This window comes from Phaenicophaeus curvirostris, chromosome 1, assembly GCF_032191515.1.
Source record: "Phaenicophaeus curvirostris isolate KB17595 chromosome 1, BPBGC_Pcur_1.0, whole genome shotgun sequence".
NCBI classification, from domain to species: domain Eukaryota; kingdom Metazoa; phylum Chordata; class Aves; order Cuculiformes; family Cuculidae; genus Phaenicophaeus; species Phaenicophaeus curvirostris.
In genome coordinates, this window is record NC_091392.1 from 188,856,325 (window position 1) to 188,880,686 (window position 24,362).

A 24,362-nucleotide genomic window follows, 5' to 3' on the forward strand; every position below is an offset into this window, starting at 1 on the left:
AAGGGCATTTACTGAAGCTGCTATACAGACAAATTTTCAGAGAGGATTTCTTCAAATGGTAAACATTTCAAATGTAAACATCCTTTGACACAGCTGGATAGTTCAAGCTTGAAATAAATAAACAGAAAATATGTTACTTCTATTGTATAAGCTGAAGGAAATGCAAGAAGTGAAGAAATAATGCAGCATAATGCCAGGATGTTTAATTTGAATGAAACAGAACAAAGCAGAAAATTGGATCTGTTACAGGAGATATTTACTTCAAATACGTTATAACTGGAATTTCATCTCCTGATGAAATCTCTGGCCTTGTGTCTCAGTTTGCTTCTCTGTTCGACAACTACCCTGTGCCCGCAGCTCATATTGTGCCGTTGAAACCCGAGGTTAGTCAGGACCGTATCCCTTTAAAAAAAAAAGCCACACACACAAAGAAAGACAAACCCAGGCTGGGAAGGGGGAGCTAAAGCTTCTGCTGCATTGGGCTGTGGAGGCTCCGGGGCTGCAGCAGTGCTCACGCATCCCCCGCCGCCTGCTGAACTTGCAGGAGCTGGGAAAGGATTGTTTTGCGGTCCAGATGCTGTCGAACACAAGCAACCAATGGAAGAAATGGCACAATGAGCAGACAAGCATGTGGAAGCAGTTCATGAAGAAATAGTTAACCCCCGAGCTGTGTCCTGGCCGATGCTGTAAGTACGAGCTCAATAGCAGATCCCGCGGCCGCTGCAGTTGTCTGGGGGGAGATGTTTTGTGCGTATCCCGAGGCTTTTAGGAGGTGTTTTATGCCTATCCCGAGGCTTTTAGCGCTCACAAGTGGAGAAGGCATTGAACGTGACACGTTTAATAGTGTATTTAGGCAAATAACCGTATTGTCTGTGTCTCTACAGGGTTTTTGGGTGACTCATGAGCTGCAGTGCGCTGGCAGGGTGAGTGAAGCACAGGACTCAGCACACGGGCTCGTTCTCCTTTCCTGGTGGCTTGTATGGGCTCTGCTCTAGAGATGTACGAGCCGATTGCTGCAGTAACACCCTCCCTGTGCAAAGGCCTCTTTTGGAATTTCATTGCTGCCTTCAAGCACTGGGATGCACAATACATTTGTTCACACTACAGTGGCTGACTAAGTTTTAAAATATCCTAGAGTTGTTACAAAATCTTACTTCATGCCAAATGCTCTATTCTTATTTTTTTTTCTTATGTATGCAGTTGTAGAGAGCTTATGACATTCCAGTAGCTTTGCGTGTTACCGTTGGGAGACTGGTTCTTAACACAGCACTCCCAAAGAGAGGGCCAAGTGTGATTTGTTACTAAAGGAATGAACATTTTCCTATCTCGGTCTGTTTCTAGGTGAAGCACATGTATGTGTTTTTAAATGTGAACATTTGTACTTGTAGAAATCCAGTGTCTTGTTCTTTGGCAAATGATTTGATGCATTTTATTCTGCATATGCTCTAATGGTCTAGTACAGCTTTAAAACAGAGTCAATAAGTAGAGCTAGAAGTTTACTGCACTCTGTTTTTCAGCAATTTCTTTATTGTAGCTAAAACTAGGCACATCAGCAGAGTAAAAAATGAAGTAATGAGTATTTTCTTGTTATTTTATAAGAATATTAATTTTGCTTTCATCCAGACAAGTATGGCATTGGACCGTGGCAATTTGCTGTAAACCAGAGAATATCACCTAATTGATGGCCTCTGCGGCTGCTCCTTGGTATTTACCCAGCTGCTGCAGAAACTGCTGGGAGATATCACTCCAGAAGCAGGGGAGGAAACAGCAGGGTAGTTGTGATGAAAAGCCTGTGGTGCTGTGTTAAATGGGATGAGTAGATGATGAAGGGAGGAACCATCTTTTGTGCATCTCTTTTGGGACCTAGCAGAACTGCGGCTTCTTGTGTTGATGCCTGCAAGTAACTACCCACTTCTGACCCCATCATGCTGTTCACTTCAGTGGAGACGTTAGTGAAAGCCTCTCTAATGCTGAGGAACTCACAGGAATTTTCCCATTGGTTCTTTTGGAGCTGCTCTGACTTTGTGTATTTAGAGGTGTTACAGGTCAGCTGTTTATTTGCAAAACAACTTCTTGTCGCTTGCTACCAGAAACTGAATTATAAGAAGCCAGATTTAGCCCTTAATGAGTCTATAACAAAATACTGTTACTTAGGGACTGTTCTAGCAGCGAGTGTGAATACTGAGGCTGTGGTATTGTCAGTCTTCGTTCTTGGCCCTTCCTCTCCCAATGTCATGATTGTCACCCTCCCAATACCAAACAGCATCTCTGGTTGGAAACAGGTTTTCCAAAGATTAAGACAGTAATAATTTGCATTGTCGTGTAAGGCTTGTAAGAATACACAAAGAAAACAAAAACCTGATCCCAAATAGACAATTTCTGTTTCCATACTGAAAATATACAGGACCATGACATAATTTAGATAAATTTTTTTTCTAGGCTGTCTAGTGTTGTGTGAATACAGTGGGAAAAATTCAGCTCCTATATATTTCCATTGTTTACATCAGAATTGCACCAGGGTGAATTTGGCATTTTTGGAGCCAACTGGAAAACCTTTTCTTTCTCTGTCCCTCTTTCCTAATTGTTTTCCTGTTTCTCAGACATGATTTTTTATGGCCTCCAGGGCAACGTGCCCAGATTCATAACAAGATAATATGGAGGATCTAAGATGCCCAAGAATAGGACTGTGCTTACCTAAGGCCCCTTGTAAAGTCAATGGAAACACTGGGACACTTCCAGGAAAACTGATATACCACATACTTAAAATTAGCCAGTGGTCATTGCGCTTCACAATGTTTGGGAGCTGTTTGGACCCTGCTTTCAAAAGCAGTTTCTAAAACACAGGATGTGGTTTTATTTTAAACTAACGAAAGTGTAAGGTTTTTTATTCTAAAAGAGCATTTTCTTGAAGAGTTTAAATAATGTGTAGCTGCTCAATTTGTATGAACCCTTGAAGTAACAGATGGAATTGAAAAAATGCACATCAGATATAGAAGTATTTGATCTTTTGGAAGATTGAATCTTTTTAGAAATAAGTGTTAATTAGTTCAGCAGTATTTGTTGTTATACACATGGTTATTCAGCAATTATTTCTGCATCAGCTAAGAAATATAACAAGTCACACATTAATTCAGTCCAGCAGGTTTTCTCTGTAGATCATACTCAGATTTTTCTTATATATGTGTATTAAATGGATGTATTTGCATTTCAGCAGTCTTGAATTAAATCTTTAAATGGGGTTGTCTACTTCAGTAGCGTTTTTCATCTTCTTTTTAACCAGCTCAATAGAAGACAGTTATTGTTTGGAATTTTCAGCAAGTATGTTGTTGGTTGTGATGCAGGTACACCAGAGCTATGTGAGGAAGGAAGGTTTCACACTGCCTGTGAAGACCTAGATGTGTTTACGGACAAAGAAATGTACCACCATAAAAGTCAGGTTAGAAATAACTAAGGCTTAGCTGTCTGTCTTAAAATTACCTGTAGAAATTGTCTCGATGCAGGTGAAACCAAAATAAGGCAGTATTTCTGGTAGGCTACAGTTACACTCACAACATGATGGGGCAGGTGTTCAGACCCCTGGTAACCTCTTAGGACGGCAGGAATTTGCCCCAGGCTCCTCTTAGTGAGAAGGTTTGGCTTCTTTTTTCTCAGAAGAGAATGATATAGCTGGTTGCAAATCCCAATCACCACCTATTTGAGACAAGACAGCTGGTGCAAAATAGAAAAGGTCAAAGCTTTAACGGTCTGGTTTCCCATGAAGAAGAAAACAATAATGTTAGTATTTAAATTACCAATTTTAGTTAAAGCTCCAGTGAAACAAAAGGAGCAGCTTGTATGTTGTTTTAGGATAGGCAGATTTACCTGTCTCTTTGTTAGGTATACATGATGGAGCTTTGCAGCATTAACAGCAAAATTACTGTCAAGTTTTAACTAATGCAAGCTGAGATAGTGGAGAACATGATAGTCGCTTAAGAGTGGTTTGATGTGCTTCACAAGCCAGCACCAGCTGTCACTGTGTCCTGATCCATAAAATCATTAACACTATGAAAGGTATTGCTAACGTCAGGAGATGTCTAGAAACCCATTGGGAGAGAAGGGGAATTGCAGCTCTTGGTCTTTGCATATGCCACGTTGTGCTTTCTCCATGAACTGCTCCCCGTAAACCGTCACCCTCCTTCTCATATTTCTCATTCCATATTGTTTTTTTTTTTAATTTGTCCCAGACAAATTCCTGTGCGAATTATGACTTCTGATCAACTCTTATAAGTTCATTTTAACTGCAGTGTCCCTAGCCTGACCCAGCCCTCCAGGAACATCTCGTACTTCTACTCCCCAAATGTGAATTTGGAGGCCCTGGTCATATCTGTGCTCCTAAGTAAGAGAACTGGGAAAGAAAATTAAATTTGGGCCCTTAGCTTTCTGCTCAGAGGTGCAGCCAAGCTTATGTATCATGGGACCAGGACAAGTATGTGCTGAGCCATGCTCTCTACCTAATGCAGTCCACAGATGAGGAGTAGGCTGTGCACTGGAGGGTGATTTTTGCACTGTAGAGTGACATGGATTCCCTTTCTAGGCACTAACAAATAATTTTCACCTAAGTACCTTCATGTTTTGTATTGGATTGACATTGAAAACGCTTCCCTGGCTCAGCGTAGCGTCGTGTTCCCCCAGCAGTCCTGTGCCATGCAGTATCTCAGCCTAACAGTCTTGCACCACAGCAAATTAGATTTAAGAATTAAAGAATTAAAGTACTCTCTAGTGTGCTTTGCTTGCTTCTGTCAATGCTAAACACATCTCTTTAAATATTATTTGTTGGTTGATGTTAATACAATGTATGTATATGTGCATGGGAATTTCCCCCATGGCAGTAGTGGTGTGGAAAGCTCATCACTTTGGGACATAAGTAATTACATACTATAAAGCATTTGCTTACATATGTTAGAGAGCATTTCCTTACTGCAGAAAAATGGATCATTAGACCTGAAAGACCTTTTCATCTCTTCTGTGATGTCACAAATCCTGATTTATTTCAGTTTCTCATTAGCCATGAGAAGGATGATGTCAGACAAGTTGTCCATGCCCTGTTTAATGAATAATAAATGGGAAGGATCAGGTCTCCACTTTCTCTAATGGATTAGTATTACAGCTGGGTGGAAAAAGCGCTAGCTTGCTTTATAGAACATAATGGAGTAATGAAATTGCTCAGACTCAGCTGAGTGTATTGATCCCAGGGGCTCCTGCTTGCCCCTTCATCTTGCTCTCAGACATCTCCCCCATCATGTTGTGAAATATTACTTTGATTATGAGAAAGCTCTTAAAGCTTTATGAAAAAACTGGAAACAATAGAACAAATTGCATGTTCTTTTTCTGGTCAACCTAAACTCTATAATATAAAAATTGTAGAAATACTCTTTCAGTGAAGTTTTATGTTTAATAATTATTAATTTAGCAACTCCAATCTGAAATGTGCTTTTCATTTCTTTCTTTCTATTGCAGTGCTTGCAGAGATAGCTTTGTTGTTATAAGCTTCTCATTAACCATAATTTTCACTAATAAGACACTGTTTAATCAAGTAGTTCAAAACACTCTGCAAGCACTCATGATTGTAGCTTACTCCTGTTGCTTAATATAGCTGTTTGTGAATGTGATTCCTGTTTCATATGCTGAAATGCCTGTATTCAGTCCTTTCAGTGTTAGGACATCTTTTTAGCTTTTTTAATTTGGGAAGAAAAGAGCATTGAAATACTTGATTCTAGACGTTGCTTTCTAAACAAGTATGTTATGAAGCAAGAGAAGAAAAGGGAGATATGCCAAATCATGGGCAACCCAAATCTTGGCAGAGCTCTTCTAAAAATATTTTTCAACAGTTGATGTTGTGAATGACACCTGCTAAACTGGCTACACTTAGTGCTTTCACACTGGTTTACAGCATCAGCAGAGTTGAGTACTCTCAGCTTTTGAAAGTTTCTTCCCACTGTTTTGGCACGCCATGTTAAGCCAAGTCTTTGTTAACCTCCTTGCTACTGCAACATTTGGCATTCCTAGATGAAAATTTTCGGCATAGTGACTCCCAATTTAGAAGTAAGTCCTCCTACTTATGAAGAAGAAATTAATATAGATAAATTCCCTGCTAAACAGCATACTAGTCATAGATCGAAAATACCATAACATTTGTCATCAATTTTTGCTGACACGTGGTATAGAGACAAAGATACTTCTGTTCATGTCTTTCAAACTCTATCCGTGCTTGTCTAAGTATGCAGTGATCTTAAGAGCCTCTTTCTGCTGCTTTTATAAAAAAAACTAGGCTTGGGCGAACAGAAGAGAAGAAAGAAAATGCATTTACTTTTTACTAATATCAGTAACTGAAAATAAAAAAAATTATCCTTACAACAAACACTTCAGATGTGTTTATCTCTCCGTTTCCCAGGTAGGTGAAGAGCAGTCATCAGAGCTTGTCCTACTTCTTGTGTCTCTTTCTGAAACAGCTTCCTATACTTTGCAGGAGAATTTGTCTAGTTGCTGTGTGGAATTGTTCTGGAAATAGAAGACAGCCTGCAAGACATTCCTGACTCCTTGCTTAGGGACCTACCTCTCTCCTTGACATGTATTATGGAGGCACACAAAATTAAGTCTGTGATAGTGACTCTATGCTGTGAAAGTTCCATTTTTATACAACCTAACCATTATTATTTCAGGCCTTCTGACCTAAAAAGAAATCTACCGTCTCCTCAAATCTCCTGCAAGGAGACAAGCCTGCCAAGGCCACAAGGATGTCACATGGGGCACAGAGGAGAGCTGGGAGCATGCAGGGATACTCATTTGGTGTATGGTCCAGATCTAGCCTGCTTCTGATCTTAGGCATATGTGAGTCAGCATGCACCATTCAGATTGGAGACCAAGTCCTACTTTTGGGGCAGAGTAGTACACACTGTAAGTACTGTCTGTGTTTCCAAGAGGAAAAGAGAAACAGTGTCCAGCTGGTCTAAAGGCTATATACATTTCTGTAAATGTAAAGGGTAATGGTCTTTTATGGGCAGGATGGGAACTTTTTCTAACCCTTCTGCATTGCTGTATGGCTGCCTCTGACTTTATCTTGTTGCGGAAAGTGGATTTTCTCTCTGTCTTGAATCTTAAATTTACAGCTCCCTTTTCTGTGCTTTTGTAGTTAGTCTTGTCGTGGTGATACTGACTCAGATGGTGCAGTGCAAATGATTTTTTCTGACAGGCCGCTAAAGCTAGGCTGCCTTGCTCTGTGCTTTTCTTGATTCCTCTCCTCTTTCCTAAGCCTCAACATGGGCTGCCTGTCCTTACTTCAGAAGCCTTTGCAACAGTCATGCATGCTCTTCTTCTGCACCATAAAGAAGACCTTCCTTTTGGGTTGGGTAATAACGTTCTAGTTTTCCCATGCTATTTTTTCAGTTGAACCTCTCAGTACGTTTGGAGGTTGCTATATGCTGATCTGAATCAAGTGAGGATGATGATGATGAGGCACTGTGCAGCTTGTGTGTGAAACCACATTGCATAACATGGCCAGGTGATCCTCCTGGCTGGTGCTAAAAGGGAGGAAGGAAATTGTAGTTGCCTTTATCTCCTCCCTGCCTTTCCTTATTACCCTCTTAAAAAAAATATCTTGGAGAACTCTAGTTTGGTAAAGAAGTATTACAAAATGGACAGTCTTTCAGCTACTTCAGTGTTATGGCAACAGTATATCCTGCTAAAAGGTACTCCAGGCTCTGTTTCTAGGACTGTGTTTCTGGGCTTAGTATTGGGCTGTTACAACTATGATTATTATGGGATTGGGAACTGCTGTGCAAGGAGTTTTCTGAGAGACCAGAAAAAGCCTCCACACTTACAGCACTGGAGAGAAAAAAGGCTTGCTTGAACAACTAAATACTAAGTATTAATTATGTGGTGAGGGGCCCAGAACTGAACACAGTATTTGAGGAGCGGTCTCACCAGTGCTGAGTACAGAGGGAGAATAACCTCCCTGGACCTGCTGGTCACTCCGTTTCTGATACAAGCCAAGATGCCATTGGCCTTCTTGGCCACCTGGACACACTGCTGGCTCATATTCAGTTGGCTGTCAACCAACACCCCCAGGTCCCTCTCCTCCAGGCAGCTTTCCAGCCAGACTTCTCCTAGTCTGTAGCACTGCACAGGGTTGTTGTGCCCTAAGTGCAGGACCCAGCACTTGGCCTTGTAGAGAGGAGGGTGCTGGCCTCTTCTCCCAGGTGACAGGGGACAGGACAAGAGGAAATGGCCTCAAGCTCCGCCAGGGGAGGTTTAGGCTGGACATTAGGAAAAAATTTTTCACAGAAAGGGTCATAGGGCACTGGAACAGGCTGCCCAGGGAGGTGGTTGAGTCACCTTCCCTGGAGGTGTTTAAGGCACGGGTGGATGAGGTGCTAAGGGGCATGGTTTAGTGTTTGATAGGAATGGTTGGACTCGATGATCTGGTGGGTCTCTTCCAACCTGGTTATTCTATGATTCTATTGATCATACGTGCCAGTCAAGCCCTGTGAAGGTACTGTGAATCTGATGCTGCCTGGTTGGCCCTGATGGCCACAATCTTTGATGACTTAGTCTCTGCGGTAGAGACAGACAGACAGACTGACTTAAGAGCTCTTCAAAGAGGGGAGCTGAAATTAGAGGACTTATTCTGTTTTCACAAAGTGCCACTGGGTATCGCTGGAGTTTGTATACACTTTTGCATGGCAGTGGACCAAAGTAATACCTCCTCCCTTCATAGGTCTTTGTCAGTCAAATGCAGGTTTCTGAATTGTACGTCTGAGAATTTCAACCTATCTCAAACCTTGAAGTAGGAGATACTGCAAAACACATTCATACAAAAAAATAATAGAATTTATGTATATCTGGTACTGGTTAGTGTTTTGTGGCCATCAGTCATGCCTGAATACAAATATCTGCATGCAAAAGTGGGAATGTCCACAAGATAATACTAATTTAATAAGAGGAAAAAAATAATTCAGCACTTGAAATTGCTTTGCTTCTCAAAACTTTCAAATTACTGTGTTAAGCAATTCTTTCCAGTCTTCATTACAATTCTAGTACTAATGAAAAAGATGCTGAACTGTCTTTAGAAGACAGAAAGTCCAACTCAGACCACAACTGAGCCTAACAGTAGGCTAACATCCTTCCTTCCTTCCTTCCTTGCTTTCTTCCTTCCTGGACATCTATGCTGCAGGGTGGTCAAAGAGGAAGATGAAAGGCCAGAGAAGGTAGTGGGACCAGCTGTTGTTTTGATAGCTGATGTTTACACAGTATTTAGGGAATGGTAATGCCTAAACCAAATATCAATCCATTTTACTGATTGAAGACAATTTTTTTAAAAGGCTTGAACTCATCTGCTTTTAAATTAAATGTTGAAATAGATGATCTGAACACAGCTAAATCCTTCAGTTAAAGATAAAATAGAAATTCTTTTAAAAAACATTTTCTGAAAGTATAACTTCTCATATGTATGTATTGCTTATGATAGTGTGGTTTAACCTGTAGGCAGCTAAACACCACACAGCTGTTCACTCTCTCCCCCTCCTGCAGTGGGAGAGGGGAGGGAAATGGAAAAAAAAGTAAAACTCGTATGTTGAGATAAAGACAGTTTAATAGGACAGAAAAGGAAGGGAAAATAATAATAACAACAATATAATATAATATACAAAACAGGTGATGCACAATGCAATTGCTCACTATGTGCTGACAGATGCTCAGCCCATCCCTGAGCAGTGGCCACTACCCTGCAGCCAAGTTCCCCCCAGTTTTTGTTCAGCATGATGCCACATAGTATGGAATATCTTAGGCTGAACATTAGGAAAAAATTTTTCACAGAAAGGGTCATTGTACACTGGAACAGGCTGCCCAGGGAGGTGGTTGAGTCACCTTCCCTGGAGGTGTTTAAGGGACGGGTGGACGAGGTGCTAAGGGGCATGGTTTAGTGTTTGATAGGAATGGTTGGACTCGATGATCTGGTGGGTCTCTTCCAACCTGGTTATTCTATGATTCTATGAAGAGAAGTACTGCAGGACGGTATTTTTGTAGATAAAGTATAATTTTAGCAATCCAAACAAAATCTAATCAAAACAAAAGCAAAGAGGAGGAAATCTGTAGAAGTACTCAATCCCCCATGGGGAACTGTATTTTCAGAGCTCTTAACCAAGTACTTTTCCTTCCAGCCATGTATCACTTACAGAGAATGACTTTAACAAAAACTGCTGCTGCTATAATTATTCTGAAATTTTAGTATTTTATGTGCAAGGGCTCAGTTCTTATCCTGAACTTAAACTGGTTTCTTATCAAGGGCTCATGAGATTGACATCCCACTGTGAGATAATTTGTAAGCACTTGTATTAGCACACAATGATTTGTTGCCATTGTGGGCAGTCCAGGCTAGTTCATATACTAGAAATGATGCAGCTGCATTTAGCCCAATGGTCAGGCTGGTATTAATGCACTCCACTTTAGTGTAAGCAGGGCTTTATCAATTAAGCTGAGTATCTCTAAATGGCATCATATTGTGCAGTAAAGTCTTAACTCATATTCCTGCTATTTTTTTCTCTGCTTTATAGCCCCATTGTTCATGTTTTTGTGACTGTAGAGCTGTTTGGGTTTATATATTATGGCTCATAGTCCACCTTGCTTTCCTGTTTCACTGGAAAACCCATCAAATAGTTCTTAACAAACTCTAAGCACAAATGGTTCTTCTGCTGCTTGTCCTTTGTATGGCACCTTTGCTTTCAGTTTCAGAGGAGAGGTCTGAAAATCTCCAGGTTTCTAGAGAACAGCAATTCAGTTGAGTTTTTAACCACATGGCTCTTTCCCTCAGTTTTGTTTTTTTTTTTTTTTTTTAAAAAACCTTTTTCTCCATGTGAGAATTAATTGATAAGTTTTGCTGCAGCTGGATTGTATGTTTAATTATCTTGTCATATAAATCTGTCTGCGTATTATCTGTCGATACAAGACAATCTCCAGACATGATGCTTAGTTGTCTAGCAAGATGTACCTGTTTTAGGTCAAGAGATAACCTGCCTTAGGGCTGCAAGAATATATTGATATGCTTAGTTGTCTTATAAGATGTATTCTTTGGAGATTTATATGGTTCTTTGTCTAAAACTAGTATATATACCTGCTGCTTTTTGTAAGATGACGTGCCTTTTTTAGAAGGGCATCCAGTTCAGTGCTGAATTGTAAAATAAAAATATTTTTGCCTTTGCTTCAAAGACTTTGTCCGTTTCAATATTTTACCAGTGAATGAGTGCTTCTCACATCCAGCTGCTCTGTATTGTTAAGAAATAACTTTGAGCCATTTTCATGGGGTATCTAACTTTACTTCATCAAATTCTGATGAAAGGATCCTTTATGCATAATTCAACTGTACAGTCCCAGATGGTTACTGTAAGATCATTTGGATACCACAGAATCAAACTGTGAATTAGTCATACTATTACAAATAATTTATAGAGCTTTTATATTGTTGCATGTAGTCATACTTCCTGAGTCACCTTTTCCTGAAGTATTGCTAATCTTGTGTTAAGCAGCTTTACTTATTGAGAACTGCATTTCCTCTTTTCCTTTAAGAAAGAAACAGATGAAGTTCACACAAGACCTACTTTTTTGTTTCAGTTAACTTAGTTCTTATTCTTGAGAATAGGTAATGTAGGTTTTTTTGCCCCTGAGAAAAATTTCTTCTACTCCATGGCTTGGGGCACTGGTGATCTTAGTTGGTGCAATCACGCGGCGTTGAACTCTGAGGAGGTGCTGGCTCCATCTTGAGAATCATAGGGCTCTCAGCTTTGCTGACAGTGGATCGTTACTGATCCACAGCTTCTGGTTTTGGAGCTAAAAGCTTCTCCATTAGCTCAGGTAACTCTGAACTGTTTTCCAGTGTGTTATAGATGGTTCCACACTGATTTTACTACTTATTGTTGTTATGGACTCACCTCACTTTCTGCTATTGGATGTCATCATCTCTCTTTCAGTAATACATAAATAGTATCAATTATTAAATTTCAGTGACTGTCAGATGACCACCCACTGTGAGGCAAAGAACAGGAGAAGGGATTTCCTCAGCTGTGAGAGAACTGAGTAACCATGCTGCTAGTAACAGGCTTAAAGTTGCTTTGATCTTGCTCTGGACTCTGGTGTCTGTATTGAGCAATGTGTCTGTGCTCTTACCCACACTCTTGCTGGTGCAGCTTTTTTTTTCCTTCTAAGTCTTGTGGTTTGCATAGGTGTTAAGATTACCTAAATGCAAACCAATTGCAATTAATTCCTATAACACCTTCATAAATCAAACATTTCTGTGCTTCTTCAGAAATGGGAGAGCTGACCAAAATTGTTTTGGTTTTGTTCTATGAAAAACTCCCCATCACTTAAACCTTTGCTGGAGATTTTTATCTTGGGGAGCTCTTCCTCATTCTGCAGACAGATCTTGGCACGCTCTGGACTTAGGCAGACACGGACACAGAACTTTCTGTGCCATAATCAGACTGGCTTGCTATACATTCCCAGATTTGTGATTAGCTTAGCAGGGTCTTCTGTGGTGATTAGTTCCAGTTTAGCTAGGAGTTTTCTTTGTTTCTCAAACTTTCTGCTGCTCTGTGCTTTAAAGGAACCTATTGCATTTATGGAGTTGCTGTGATAGTCAGTGATAGTATTACTCTATGGGATCTAAGAGGGATAATTGCTGCTCTTCCTATTGCTGGTGTGGCCTTGGAAGGGGTAGGCACAAACAACAATATTTGGTCCATAAAAAGTGACGATTACAAAACTTGCCCCGTTTTTAACCTGTTAAATATTTTTTTTTCACTTTTGTGTGCTTACTATCAGTCTGTCCTCCACATAAAATCAAACAAGTGCAGCATTTATATCTATGACAATAATAATAGGATTAATAATACAGTATTAATTCTATCAACGTTGAAGTCTGGGCATTTTTGAAAGCTTTAGGTTTATTTTTAATTTTAAAATTGCATCTCATAAAGCATGAAAGCTCATGTAGTGCATAAGAGTGCATTACATACACTTCGACGATGGGACTGATTTATATCTGCTGATGGCCTGAACTACTCAGAATCACAGAATAACCAGGTTGGAAGAGACCCACCGGATCATCGAGTCCAACCGTTCCTATCAAACACTAAACCATATCCCTCAGCACCTTGTCCACCCGTGCCTTAAACACCTCCAGGGAAGGTGACTCAACCACCTCCCTGGGCAGCCTGGTCCAGTGCCCAATGACCCTTTCTGTAAAGAATTTTTTCCTAATGTCCAGCCTAAACCTCCCCTGGCAGAGCTTGAGGCCATTTCCTCTTGTCCTGTCCCCTGTCACTTGGGAGAAGAGGCCAGCACCCTCCTCTCTACAACCTCCTTTCAGGTAGTTGTAAAGAGCAATGAGGTCACCCCTCAGCCTCCTCTTCTCCAGGCTAAACAACCCCAGCTCTCTCAGCCGATCCTCAGAAGGCCTGTTCTCCAGCCCCTTCACCAGCTTTGTTGCTCTTCTCTGGACTCGCTCCAGAGCCTCAACATCCTTCTTGTGGTGAGGGGCCCAGAACTGAACACAGTATTCAAGGAGCGGTCTCACCAGTCCCGAGTACAGAGGGAGAATAACCTCCCTGGACCTGCTGGTCACGCCGTTTCTGATCCAAGCCAAGATGCCATTGGCCTTCTTGGCCACCTGGGCACACTGCTGGCTCAAATTCAGTCGGTTGTCAACCAACACACCCAGGTCCCTCTCCTCCAGGCAGCTTTCTAGACAGACTTCTCCTAGTCTGTAGCACTGCATAGGGTTGTTGTGCCCCAAGTGCAGGACCCGGCATTTGGCCTTGTTAAACCTCATGCCATTGGACTCTGCCCAGCGGTCCAGCCTGTCCAGATCCCTTTGCAGAGCTTCTCTACCCTCCAGCAGATCAACACTTCCACCCAGCTTAGTGTCGTCCGCAAACTTGCTAAGGGTGCACTCGATGCCTTCATCCAGGTCATTGATAAAGACATTGAACAGGGCTGGACCCGGCACTGAGCCCTGAGGAACCCCACTTGTCACTGGCCTCCAGCTGGATTTCACACCATTTACCACCAGTCTCTGGGCCTGGCCATCCAACCAGTTTTCCACCCAGGAGAGTGTGCGCCTGTCCAGGCCAGAGGCTGAGAGCTTCTCAAGCAGAATGTTGTGAGAAACTGTGTCAAATGCTTTACTGAAGTCCAGGAAGACCACATCCACAGCCTTTCCCTCATCCAGCAGCCGAGTCACTTTGTCATAGAAGGCGATCAGGTTAGTTTGGCAAGACCTGCCTTTTGTGAACCCGTGTTGACTGGGCCTGATCACCCGGTTCTCTTGCATGTGCTTCATGATAGCACTCAAGATCACCTGCTCCATGACTTTCCCTGGCACTGAGGTCAGACTGACAGGCCTCTAGTTCCCTGGATCCTCCCTGCGACCCTTCTTGTAGATGGGCACAACATCAGCCAGCCTCCAGTCCAGTGGGACTTCCCCAGTCTTCCAGGACTGTTGGAAGATGATGGAAAGGGGTTAGGCCAGCACATCCGCCAGCTCCTTCAATACCCTTGGATGAATCCCATCCAGCCCCATAGACTTGTGGCTGTCTAGTCCGGCTAGCAAGGCTCTGACCACCTCCTCTTGGATCACGTGAGCCTCATTTTGCTCCTCTAGCTCCTGGGTTTGTACACAGACGGAACGACTTCCTTTACAATTAAAGACTGAGGCAAAGAAGGCATTAAGTACCTCAGCCTTTTCCTCATCCCCTGTCACTGTTGTTCCTTCTGTGTCCAATAGGGACTGTATGGTCTTCCTAGTCCTCCTTTTATTATTTATATATTTGTAGAAAGATTTTTTGTTATCTTTCACAGACTTGGCCAATCCAATTTCTAGCTGAGCCTTAGCCCTCCTGATTTTTTCCCTACACAATGTCACTTCCCTCCTGTAGTCCACCCACGAGGCCTGTCCCTTCTTCCAGAGCCCATAAACATTTCTCTTCTTCTTGATATCCCTCAAGATCTCTCTGTTCAACCAAGCTGGCTTTCTCCCCTGCCGGCTTTTTTTCCGGAACATGGGGCTGGCTTTCTCCTGAGCTGCTAGGACCACCCTTTTGAAGAGCTCCCAGCCCTCCTGGGCTCCCTTGCCCTTGAGTACTGTCTCCCATGAGACTTCGCCAACCAGCCTTCCGAAGAGATCAAAGTCTGCCCTCTGGAAATTTAATGCTACCGTCTTGCTAACTACCCTCTTCACTTCACCTAGAACAGAAAACCCTATCATCTCATGGTCGCTTAGTCCTAGGCATCCACCTACTGCCACATCCCCTACAAGGCCTTCTCTATTCACGCTCAATTCAGTTGAATTTGCTGCATCAAAACTATCTAGAGAGTAAACATGTTAAGGATGTGTCTGCTTTACTTCCAACATTTCTAGCTTGCTGGCACATTATTATATTACAAGTCCATCTCAAATTTCTGCAGCATGGCTATCTCTGAGGAGTGGCTGTACATTTGTGTGGTAGCTGCAGTTGTGTGATAGCCTTGAATTTCATTTAACCTTTGATAGAAGCGCGTTGTGAACCCAGACAGTATACTTGTGCATTGACAGGAAGGATTTGGATTTAAAAGGTGTCCTTCTTCTCTAGTTTGATACCTGGATGGTCTTATCAAGATTTATCTGCTTTCTCTGGAATGCAAGAATGTACATGGAATGTACATTTTTAGTATGTGTCACAAAGCACATCTCCCTGTATTTGCTCGTAAAACTATTCTTGGTAAACCCAAACCGATGTCATATTCATGCGATGACTTGTAAATTTTTCATTCAATTTACACTTTACTAAGGAAGCATTTTGAGGAGAGTGGAATGTCCTGAACCAAAAGAAGTGCTTTCTCTCCATCCCCTTTATGCATGGATTGTTTGAATCTGTGATACTGCAAGGAGCTGTGCTTAGCATGAGGTGATTGTGCCACAGTGTATTCTTGAAAACAAATGCTAGCTACAGCCAAAGTTACTCATGAATGCAGCAGATGGACAGGGTACTTTTAGCTGTGCACATCCTACTGGTCACCCCAGCCATGCCACAGCTCTGGTCTGGCCAGCTTGCTCTTGTGCTATGCTGCTCACTATAGCTCTGCTGCTTGAGCACATCTATACCTGCTATTGTTGTAGCCTTGTTTATTCCAAAAGAAGTCAGCATAATGAGTAAGGGTTCTGTGATCAAATTTTGTTTTTAAAATATATGAAATATAAATTGAGGATTTGCTACTGTTGTGTTTTGTTCACAATTTTTCTCCTCTAAACTTTGGAATGTGTTCAATAATTCTGATGGTTCTCACGTGCTTCCCGTGCTGCTGAACGGAGTATTAACAGTTTTGATTTAGTTGTTACTCTTGAGGAAATAAACTGGTGTAGTATGTGTAGTTTAAACTGATAGCAATATTAGAAGGATGGATGAGAAGCAAATAGATAGTCAGATAACCTCTAAGGGGTTCTGGAATAGTCTTGATATACAGGTATCTACCCGATTGGCAGGCAAAATTAGGTATTAGCATAGCTATGCAATAGCATGCCTGCCTGTGGCTTCATACCTACAACTAATCACAGATATCCACAAACCTGAAGATTGTTTTTACAGATTGACTACTAAACCTCCTCCACCAAAATTTAGAGGCAGACATAAAATCCTTCAGCAAAAGATAGTTTCCTTTTAAAAACTAATAAATCCCACAGTAGAAAACTGACATGGGCAATGGTTTTAACTGTTTTTTCCCCAGGAGGGATTTATGGTTATGTCTATACTAATGAATTCAATGACAATATTCTGAGACACTGCTGCTCAATATCATATAAAGTTATAAGGTAACCTGTATGACCACATCAAGCACTGAAGAAATGTAAGGTCAGGAGGTTAGTGTGCCAGGGCAGTCTGTATCTGGCATCTGACAGCCAAGTTGGCTCTCTTTCTTGCCATGGGCGACAACATAGAGATAATCATGTCAAAATCTTTCTAGGATTGTAATGTGATCTGGTGGCAAACTGACAACACCATTTGGTTGCATCCAGACTGGCAAGACCAAGATCCTTCAAGGACTATTACAACTATTTGCCAGTACAGAGTTGTCAGTTCATTCTGTGATGTAACATACTCTTCTGCTAAGCAAACTATTTACTAATTAACGTATTTTACGCTGCTTATAAGTACTTTGAACCTATCCATTTTCTTGACAATGTGTCATTGTCAAAAATCCTAGAAGATATTTCTATTTTCCTAGGGTGTATCAGTACTAAGAGCAAGTAACATATTATTTTGATTATACTGAAACAAGGGGCTTTTCAGTGTCTTGGGAGAAATATAGTAATTACTAACTTACTAAGGTAATGGATTTAACTAGAGTCTTGTCAGCATGCAAGTCATGTACAGTCCTACATGAGAAATCATGCACAAAATAGTGATGAGTAAAAAAGCTTCCCCACAACAACATAATAAAGGGCAATATTTGAAAGGTCGAGCCTAGAAATAGAATGCAGTGTCAGAAAGTGTGTCATTCACCAATTATGTAAAGGCTGTATCTTAAAGTCGTAATTAGCTAACTATTATGAACCAGTTTTTTCTTTTTCCTTCCCCAAGACAACTGAAACTGCTCAAATAACTAAACATTTTTCAGGTCTAACTTTTCTAATGGTGTTTTAGGGTAAGAAGTATAAGCTGGCCCAGTCTTCCAACTGTGGCTGCACCATGGAGTGCCAGGACCCCCTTGAGCCTGGCTTTCCACTGCAGGCAAAATGCTTTTCCTCGGTGCTCCCCTCCCATCTGCAACCCATTAAAGAGGAAGGCTGCACTGGTTTTACTCATCCGTATCTGGGTTAATGAGACTGGATTCACATGGCTGTTTGCTTTAGTCTGTATTACTTAAGTATGACTTCAGTGTGAAACTTTTCTTTGCTATCTTGCTAGGTATAATTTTCTTTATATCATGCTAGATATACATCTCAGCATCTGTAGAAAGAAAAATAGATACAGAAGCCACTTAATAACATTATGCCAAGTTAAATTCCCTGTATTGCTTTTCATGGTAAACATTCATTCAGAATTAATCTTTAGGCTATATACTTAGATATTTCATTTACTAACTAAGTATGCAAATTCCTAAGTATTAAAAAAACATATTCAAGCCAGAAATTCTACCCTCCTTTCTTTCATACTATTTGTATTTCAATATCATACTCACATAGTAAGCTAATTCACCTTTTGCAATTTAGCCGCAGTTGTTTCCCTTTCTGGGCCAGAAAAGAATTGCAATTTGAAGAGGGTCATACGCAAATGCACATTATGAAAAGACTTGCCAACGCTGTCAGAGGCTCAGAGAAGGATTTATATTTGCACTGATGCAGAACAAAAATGGAATACCACTGTCGTCCTTCCAACTCTTTCAACCTATCTTCCTTGGGTAATAACATGTATAGACTGAAACATTTTCTGCTACCTGGCAGCCCATACCTTGCTTCACTTACACTCTCTTCTGGTGCTACAAATATTCTGTGTCAGCTTGAAGGAAGTAGTTCTCAAAGGTACGTGCAGCACAGGGTAGATGTTGACCAGTGTAGCTTGGAGTGGGGATTAGCTGGGAAGACTTTGAATCCTCCCTATGGAAAATCATTTCAAGCTAGTCAATCTCTTCCCCAGCTTCAAGTCATTTTAAATAGAAGGGCAAAATCCTTCTCCACAAATGTTCTGTTCAGCTAGTTATTTTATTTGATGGCACAATTTTATGTTAAGGCTGTCACAGAGATCCCCGAGTCTTTTTTTTCTTTTTTTTTTTTTTAAGCAGACACTGATGCAAAGGAAGAAATTGAAAACAAGCCCACTTATTCAGCATACTTACAGCTACGTATGTCAGTTATTGTACTGGTTGTATGATACCGTACTGGAGGAGAAGCAGGAAACCTCACTGCTCTTTTTCAGTTCTCTATGTGCCTGCAAATACTGTAATGCACAAGGCAGTTTATAATTAGTATCATGACTCACAACTAGTAACTGCAACTATGCCCTCAGAGGAAATGACTTCTCCATATCCTTCAGTTCAATTCTGTTTTGTATTGATGACCCACTCCTTTTCTCTTGTGTCGTTTCTTCCAGAAATTCTGACCTGATGTTAAGAAGTGGTTTCTAGCAGCCGTGAAGGAAAAGGCAAGCCAGACTGGCCCTCACAAATACTGTTCCAACTGTGCCTGCTTCCAGAAACAAAGGAAGACCAAGCAGAAAAAGCAGCTTCCAGAATTCTCTCCTTCTCCTGAAGATTAGTGTAAATCCATTGCACAAGCACACGTCCTGAATTCAGTTTAAGAAACTAAGCAAGACCCTCTGGCTTTCTTGAGACCTGTCCTATTAAGTCTGTTCCTGATAATAAGTGAGGGAACTTTTGTGAACAATTAAGCAAGTGGCTTTAAAAGAAAGCTGGAGAAGTAACAGATGGTGATGCATGCAGACATCTTTGGGAGTTCAGAGTTGGAGTGAACACTGAGTGGAGTTTCACATGCTTGGGCTCTCTCCTGTCCACTGAAGGCATGATAAGCCACCAAGCAAAGAAGACTGCAAAATTATTTTCTAGTTTCTAAATCCAATATCTGCTTCATGTTCCTATTGGGAAGATATCAAAGAAAAAGAAGAGACAATGGAGATCAAGGATAAAAACAGGTAAAAAAATAGAAATCCTGAAAGAATTCTCTGTTGGGCTGCCATGTCCTTGCTCAAACCCCATGGTCAGTTAGAGGAGTCTGAGACTTGCCTAGTCTTTATAAAAAATTGATACTTTTAATGGTGAAATCAACTTCTTAAGTTACAAAATCGTACATAGGTGTCACGTTCTGCTGAATCAACTTATGAATTGTCTCTGAAATTAATGAGAACTACTTGAAAAAAATTCATCACTCCTGTGAGAAATAGATTCGTAGTCTAACTTTCAGTTTACATGTACAGGCTCCATTCACTATAGCATTTTTTGAAAACAAGTGAAAGAGAAAAGTTTTCTTCCTGCACTTGCCTAACTTTGATTTTAACATATTGTTTTCCTGGGAAGAATGTATAATCTTGCTAACAGCTAAAAAGCAAAGCAAGTTCCTTGTGTGAGAAGTATCTAAACAAATCTTGAGATACATGCCTATTTGGATGTTAAGTTGTAATTAGAATTGTTCTTGCTTGCTATCAGTGGGCCTGCATAAAGGCAACTGTCTCCACCCTCAACCTTGCAATCTGCAGAATCCCCGCTGATGTGCAGTGCTGTAATGTACAGCCTCTGTTTTCTTCCTGTGTGTTTGCATTGTGTTAGAAAGTGGTTGTTAGCAATGGCTAAATGTTGTTCCAGGGTCTGTTCCACCAGCTTCCTGGGTAATATTGTGAAAATTCATGAAAGTTATGTATTTTTATTGCAAAGTGACTCTGGGACAGAAAATTTAGGGGCTTGAATCTCTCTTTGTTTCTTCTAGATCAGATTACTATGCCCTTCTAATGTAAATGTTGTACATTTGGAAATTTCTGAGCTCCTTCCTCTCCACAACCTCCTTTAAGGTAGTTGTAGAGAGCAATAAGGTTTCCCCTCAGTCTCCTCTTCTCACGGCTAAATGATGCTTTCTCCTCATTAGCCCTCTGTGTAATTGTGACAGTATTTTATTACCCATGCTGCCTTATGTAGGATGAAACATGGAAACAGAGCCTCTGATTCTCAATGAGCGATTCTGCAACTCTTGTGTATGAGCTAGTGTTTGAAGGAGTATTTATTTCCAGCTGTTACAATTATGTGACTGGACTTCTCATGTAACTTGGGAATCCCTTTCACATCATCTCTGTGTTTTTCCAGAATACGGTGCCCTGTGTCACTTCTTTGCCTTTTCCTTCCTTCCTCTCACAAGGCCTCACATATGGCTCATGTTTCTTCCTCTGTGCCACTCACCCTTCTGTTGTCTGAAGGATAAATTATTGCTTGTACTTCTGTATGAAACCCTGTTACAAAGGAGTCAGAACTGATACTGAAGTGAAGAGCTAGCAGTATCTGCAAGGATATTACTGGGTATCGTCCACTATCTGATGTGCAGACACTTGCAGAGGTGTTTGAAGTTGTGGCCTTTCATAATTTAAGAAAATTGCAAATCTTGCATTTCCCTCTGATATTCTAATTTTTACTCCAAATACATAGGGCTCTGTTCACTGCTGCCTAGAAAATATTACAAAGCTTTGAAGCATGATTAGATGCAGTATTCAAAAGCATTACAGATGGAGAAATACTTCTTAAAATGATTAATGCATATGTAATCTCATTTTAGTTATCTTTGATAAGCTGATTACCATGTGTCCTAAATGGAGGCAAAAAACTTAGGCTTGCATTCATTATGGTATTAGGAAGCTACATTAGGCACTGAAATAAATTTGCGAATTTAGGCTCTGTTTTTTCAGTGATTTAAGGTTAAAGTAGGTGTTCTAAGCCTGGCCCTTTTATTAGCACCAAAGGCTGTAAGAAAACACCACCAGTAATTTAACATATTGCTTATTAAAAAAAGTATGCCAACAGCCATTCTTGCAACACTGTAGTCCCTCCTACTGCAACTCTCTAAAGAGCAATTGAGGAGTTTATTTTTATCACTATTTTGGTTTAATCTTTTGCATAATTTGAAATGCCAAACATTTTGTACTGGTATTTTGTTATTTGTACCATCTGGAATAGAAAATCCTGTGATTCTTAGCAACTCAAATTTGTGGAGTAACGGTTACTGTGCTATGGAATATGGTTAGGTCCTCTCTTCAAGGACATAATTTAAAGTAGTCTTTTCCTAGAGGCAGATCTGAGGAGAAATTTTACTTTAGCATTTGAGAAGATTTTAAAACTTTATCATTTATTTGTATCTTCTTTCTCTGCTCTTTAACTGCAAGGAGTAAACTGAAACATGTTTTATGGGTCTCTTATATACTTTCTGTAACATTTTCTTAGTGCCATCAAGGAACTAGCTTGAACATTTAAACAAATAACTGAGAGATCAAAATCATTAGATGGAAATGGCTGTCCTGGCCTCTGTGCCCTTAAATCTTTTATTTGTTTTCAGTATTATTTCAAAAGTATCCTGTTCTTTTGATAGTTTACATTAAGAGACTTATGAGATTGCAAAAGGAATAAGATAATACGTTCCTCGAGTTTTTTAATGCTTAACCAAGTGGTGATCATGTAGGTATTTTGTTTAGAAGCTGTCTTTAATGGTTTCATATGCAGAGTGCAGGGTAGGAGAATTTATTTAAACTCACTGCACCAACCTATAATAAAGTAGTTTCAGTACATTTTGTTTGTAACATATTTTGGGGTGAAATTGGATATTTTGTTTGAACCAAATGCTTCACAGGCCAGAGGGCTTTTTTGGTCAAGGTAGAACTATAGCCATTTCAGTGATTTCTTTTAAGAAAAAAAATTACTTGTTTTGTGTTAATGAAGCAATTCAAATAAAATAGAAACTTTTCCGTAAGGGTGGCTTTCCAATGCGAAGCACGTGTCATCCAGAAAATGGTAAGTTTATTCTTAGACTTCTTGAGAGGGCATTAGTAAGCAAGGATAAAGCAAACTTCTGGCATTGACTACCAGTGCAATCTGAAACCTACAGCTAATGTGAAGTGTATACAATGTAATGTTTAAAACACCTTTTAGAAACACTAAGGAATTGATTTTAAACTGAAGGTAAGTGCTTACTGTGTTGGAGGAAGTTTTGGTTTTATGTTTGGCATGCATTATCTCTATTCTGGATGTAACTGTTGAGTCACTGCTACTTGCCTGCCAGCACTGCAGAACGTTATTTGTTGCTATGGAAGCTACTGTACTGTACTGGGTTTCCCCTTGCACTAGTGACCTAAAAATGTTTGTTTCTTACCACTCCACATAACCTTCTGCAGACTCCATTCCATCTTTCTAAGCATGGTGATGAGGAAGGAAGGGATTTGCACCCATCTTTTTCTGCTACTGCGCACTTACTTTAAATTATTGGAAATATGAGGTCATTCCACAACACAGAATTTCTCTTTTCAAGGAAATGTCACTAAGAAAATGGCTTTGATGTCATTTTTATAAAAATACTTTAGTGTTGCATAGACTCTTTCCATCTTTTTTACTGCATGTCCCTTCTTGTATGACCTCATTCTGATCCAAACAGAACACAACACTTCATAGCCAAAAGAGAGTTTTCCATATGTACTTTTAAGTGCTATTCTCCTTGGAAAAGTGATTAAAAAATGTTATCATAGGAATTTCTATATGTAGTGTTTAAGAATTCTCAGATCAGTCCCAATCATTTTAGATGTAAAAGATTTTCTTTCTTAATTGTCGTGGCTACAAAATTCCCACAAAGTCAGGTCAAATACATTGTCATGTGCAACCATTAATAGCAGATCTACATAACAAATATTTATGCAATACCTTTAACTTCACTAGGATTACACAGCTTTTACAGTTCTGTTTTCCAAAAGGATAAGCAAGATTAAAAAAAAGGGTGGGTTTTGTTCTGTTGTGAAAACCTGCAAACTGGAATATGTACTCCATTTTGGTCAGACAGTGTAATTTCTATAAAATTACTTTTCTACAATATTTTTATTTAAATTAAGAAGAAAAAAGGTTTACAAACAGCACTGTCATAAGCTGCAAGAAATGGAGTTTGATAATGGATAATTGGATATTTATAAATCACTTGGAAATAAAAAGGAGATTTATATTCTACGTTCCTTGCCAGATCAGTGGTCAGTACATTGCTGATAGAAATCAGCATTATAATTAAGACTGTAGGAGTGGCTTTAAATTCCAAGTAAGTTTCTGCAAACAGGGTTCTATTGAAACTGTACTCAGAATGCTACTATTTTTTTATATATATATATCTGGTGATATATTTTTGTTTTTGATACAGTTTGAGAAGAGCTGCTTTTTCTCTTTTCTTTGGATCTGGTATCAGTATTGATGTTCACTTTCCTTATCTCTGTTACTTAAATCAGTGCCTTCTCTTGTTAGGTTAGGCCATGAAAATGGTAATTTGAAATTTTGGCATCACTGAAATCAGTGGCAGTCTTGCTGATTATCACCAATAACAGCATCTAGGTAATAAGTAAAGTGGCATAGCACAGCTAAGGTCTAAAAAACTTGACAGCCTTTAGCCCTAAACCAAAATGCCCTTGTCCACTCTGTCTCTTTGTTAGTTGTCCTCGTTTTATGAAACATGCCTGATCGTTATCCTGAAGTCAAAACTGTGCCAAGAAGCATGACAACAAGCACACTGCAGGTGACCCAAGAGCTGCATCAGACCACATGCCTTAAGTAATAATACACAAGTATTAAGA

General features: G+C 40.2%; 1 protein-coding gene across 1 annotated transcript in view; it reads left to right on the forward strand.

Annotated features, from left to right (window-relative positions):
- Nucleotides 1–503: 503 nt before the first annotated feature.
- Nucleotides 504–24,362, forward strand: part of SACS (sacsin molecular chaperone) — a 57,439-nt gene continuing 33,580 nt past the window's right edge. The window contains exons 1-3 of the mRNA XM_069883223.1: nt 504–686; nt 885–923; nt 19,149–19,706. Of these exons, the coding sequence (XP_069739324.1) occupies nt 19,684–19,706 (23 nt within the window). The 5' untranslated portion in view covers nt 504–686; nt 885–923; nt 19,149–19,683. The remainder of the gene's footprint in view (nt 687–884; nt 924–19,148; nt 19,707–24,362) is intronic.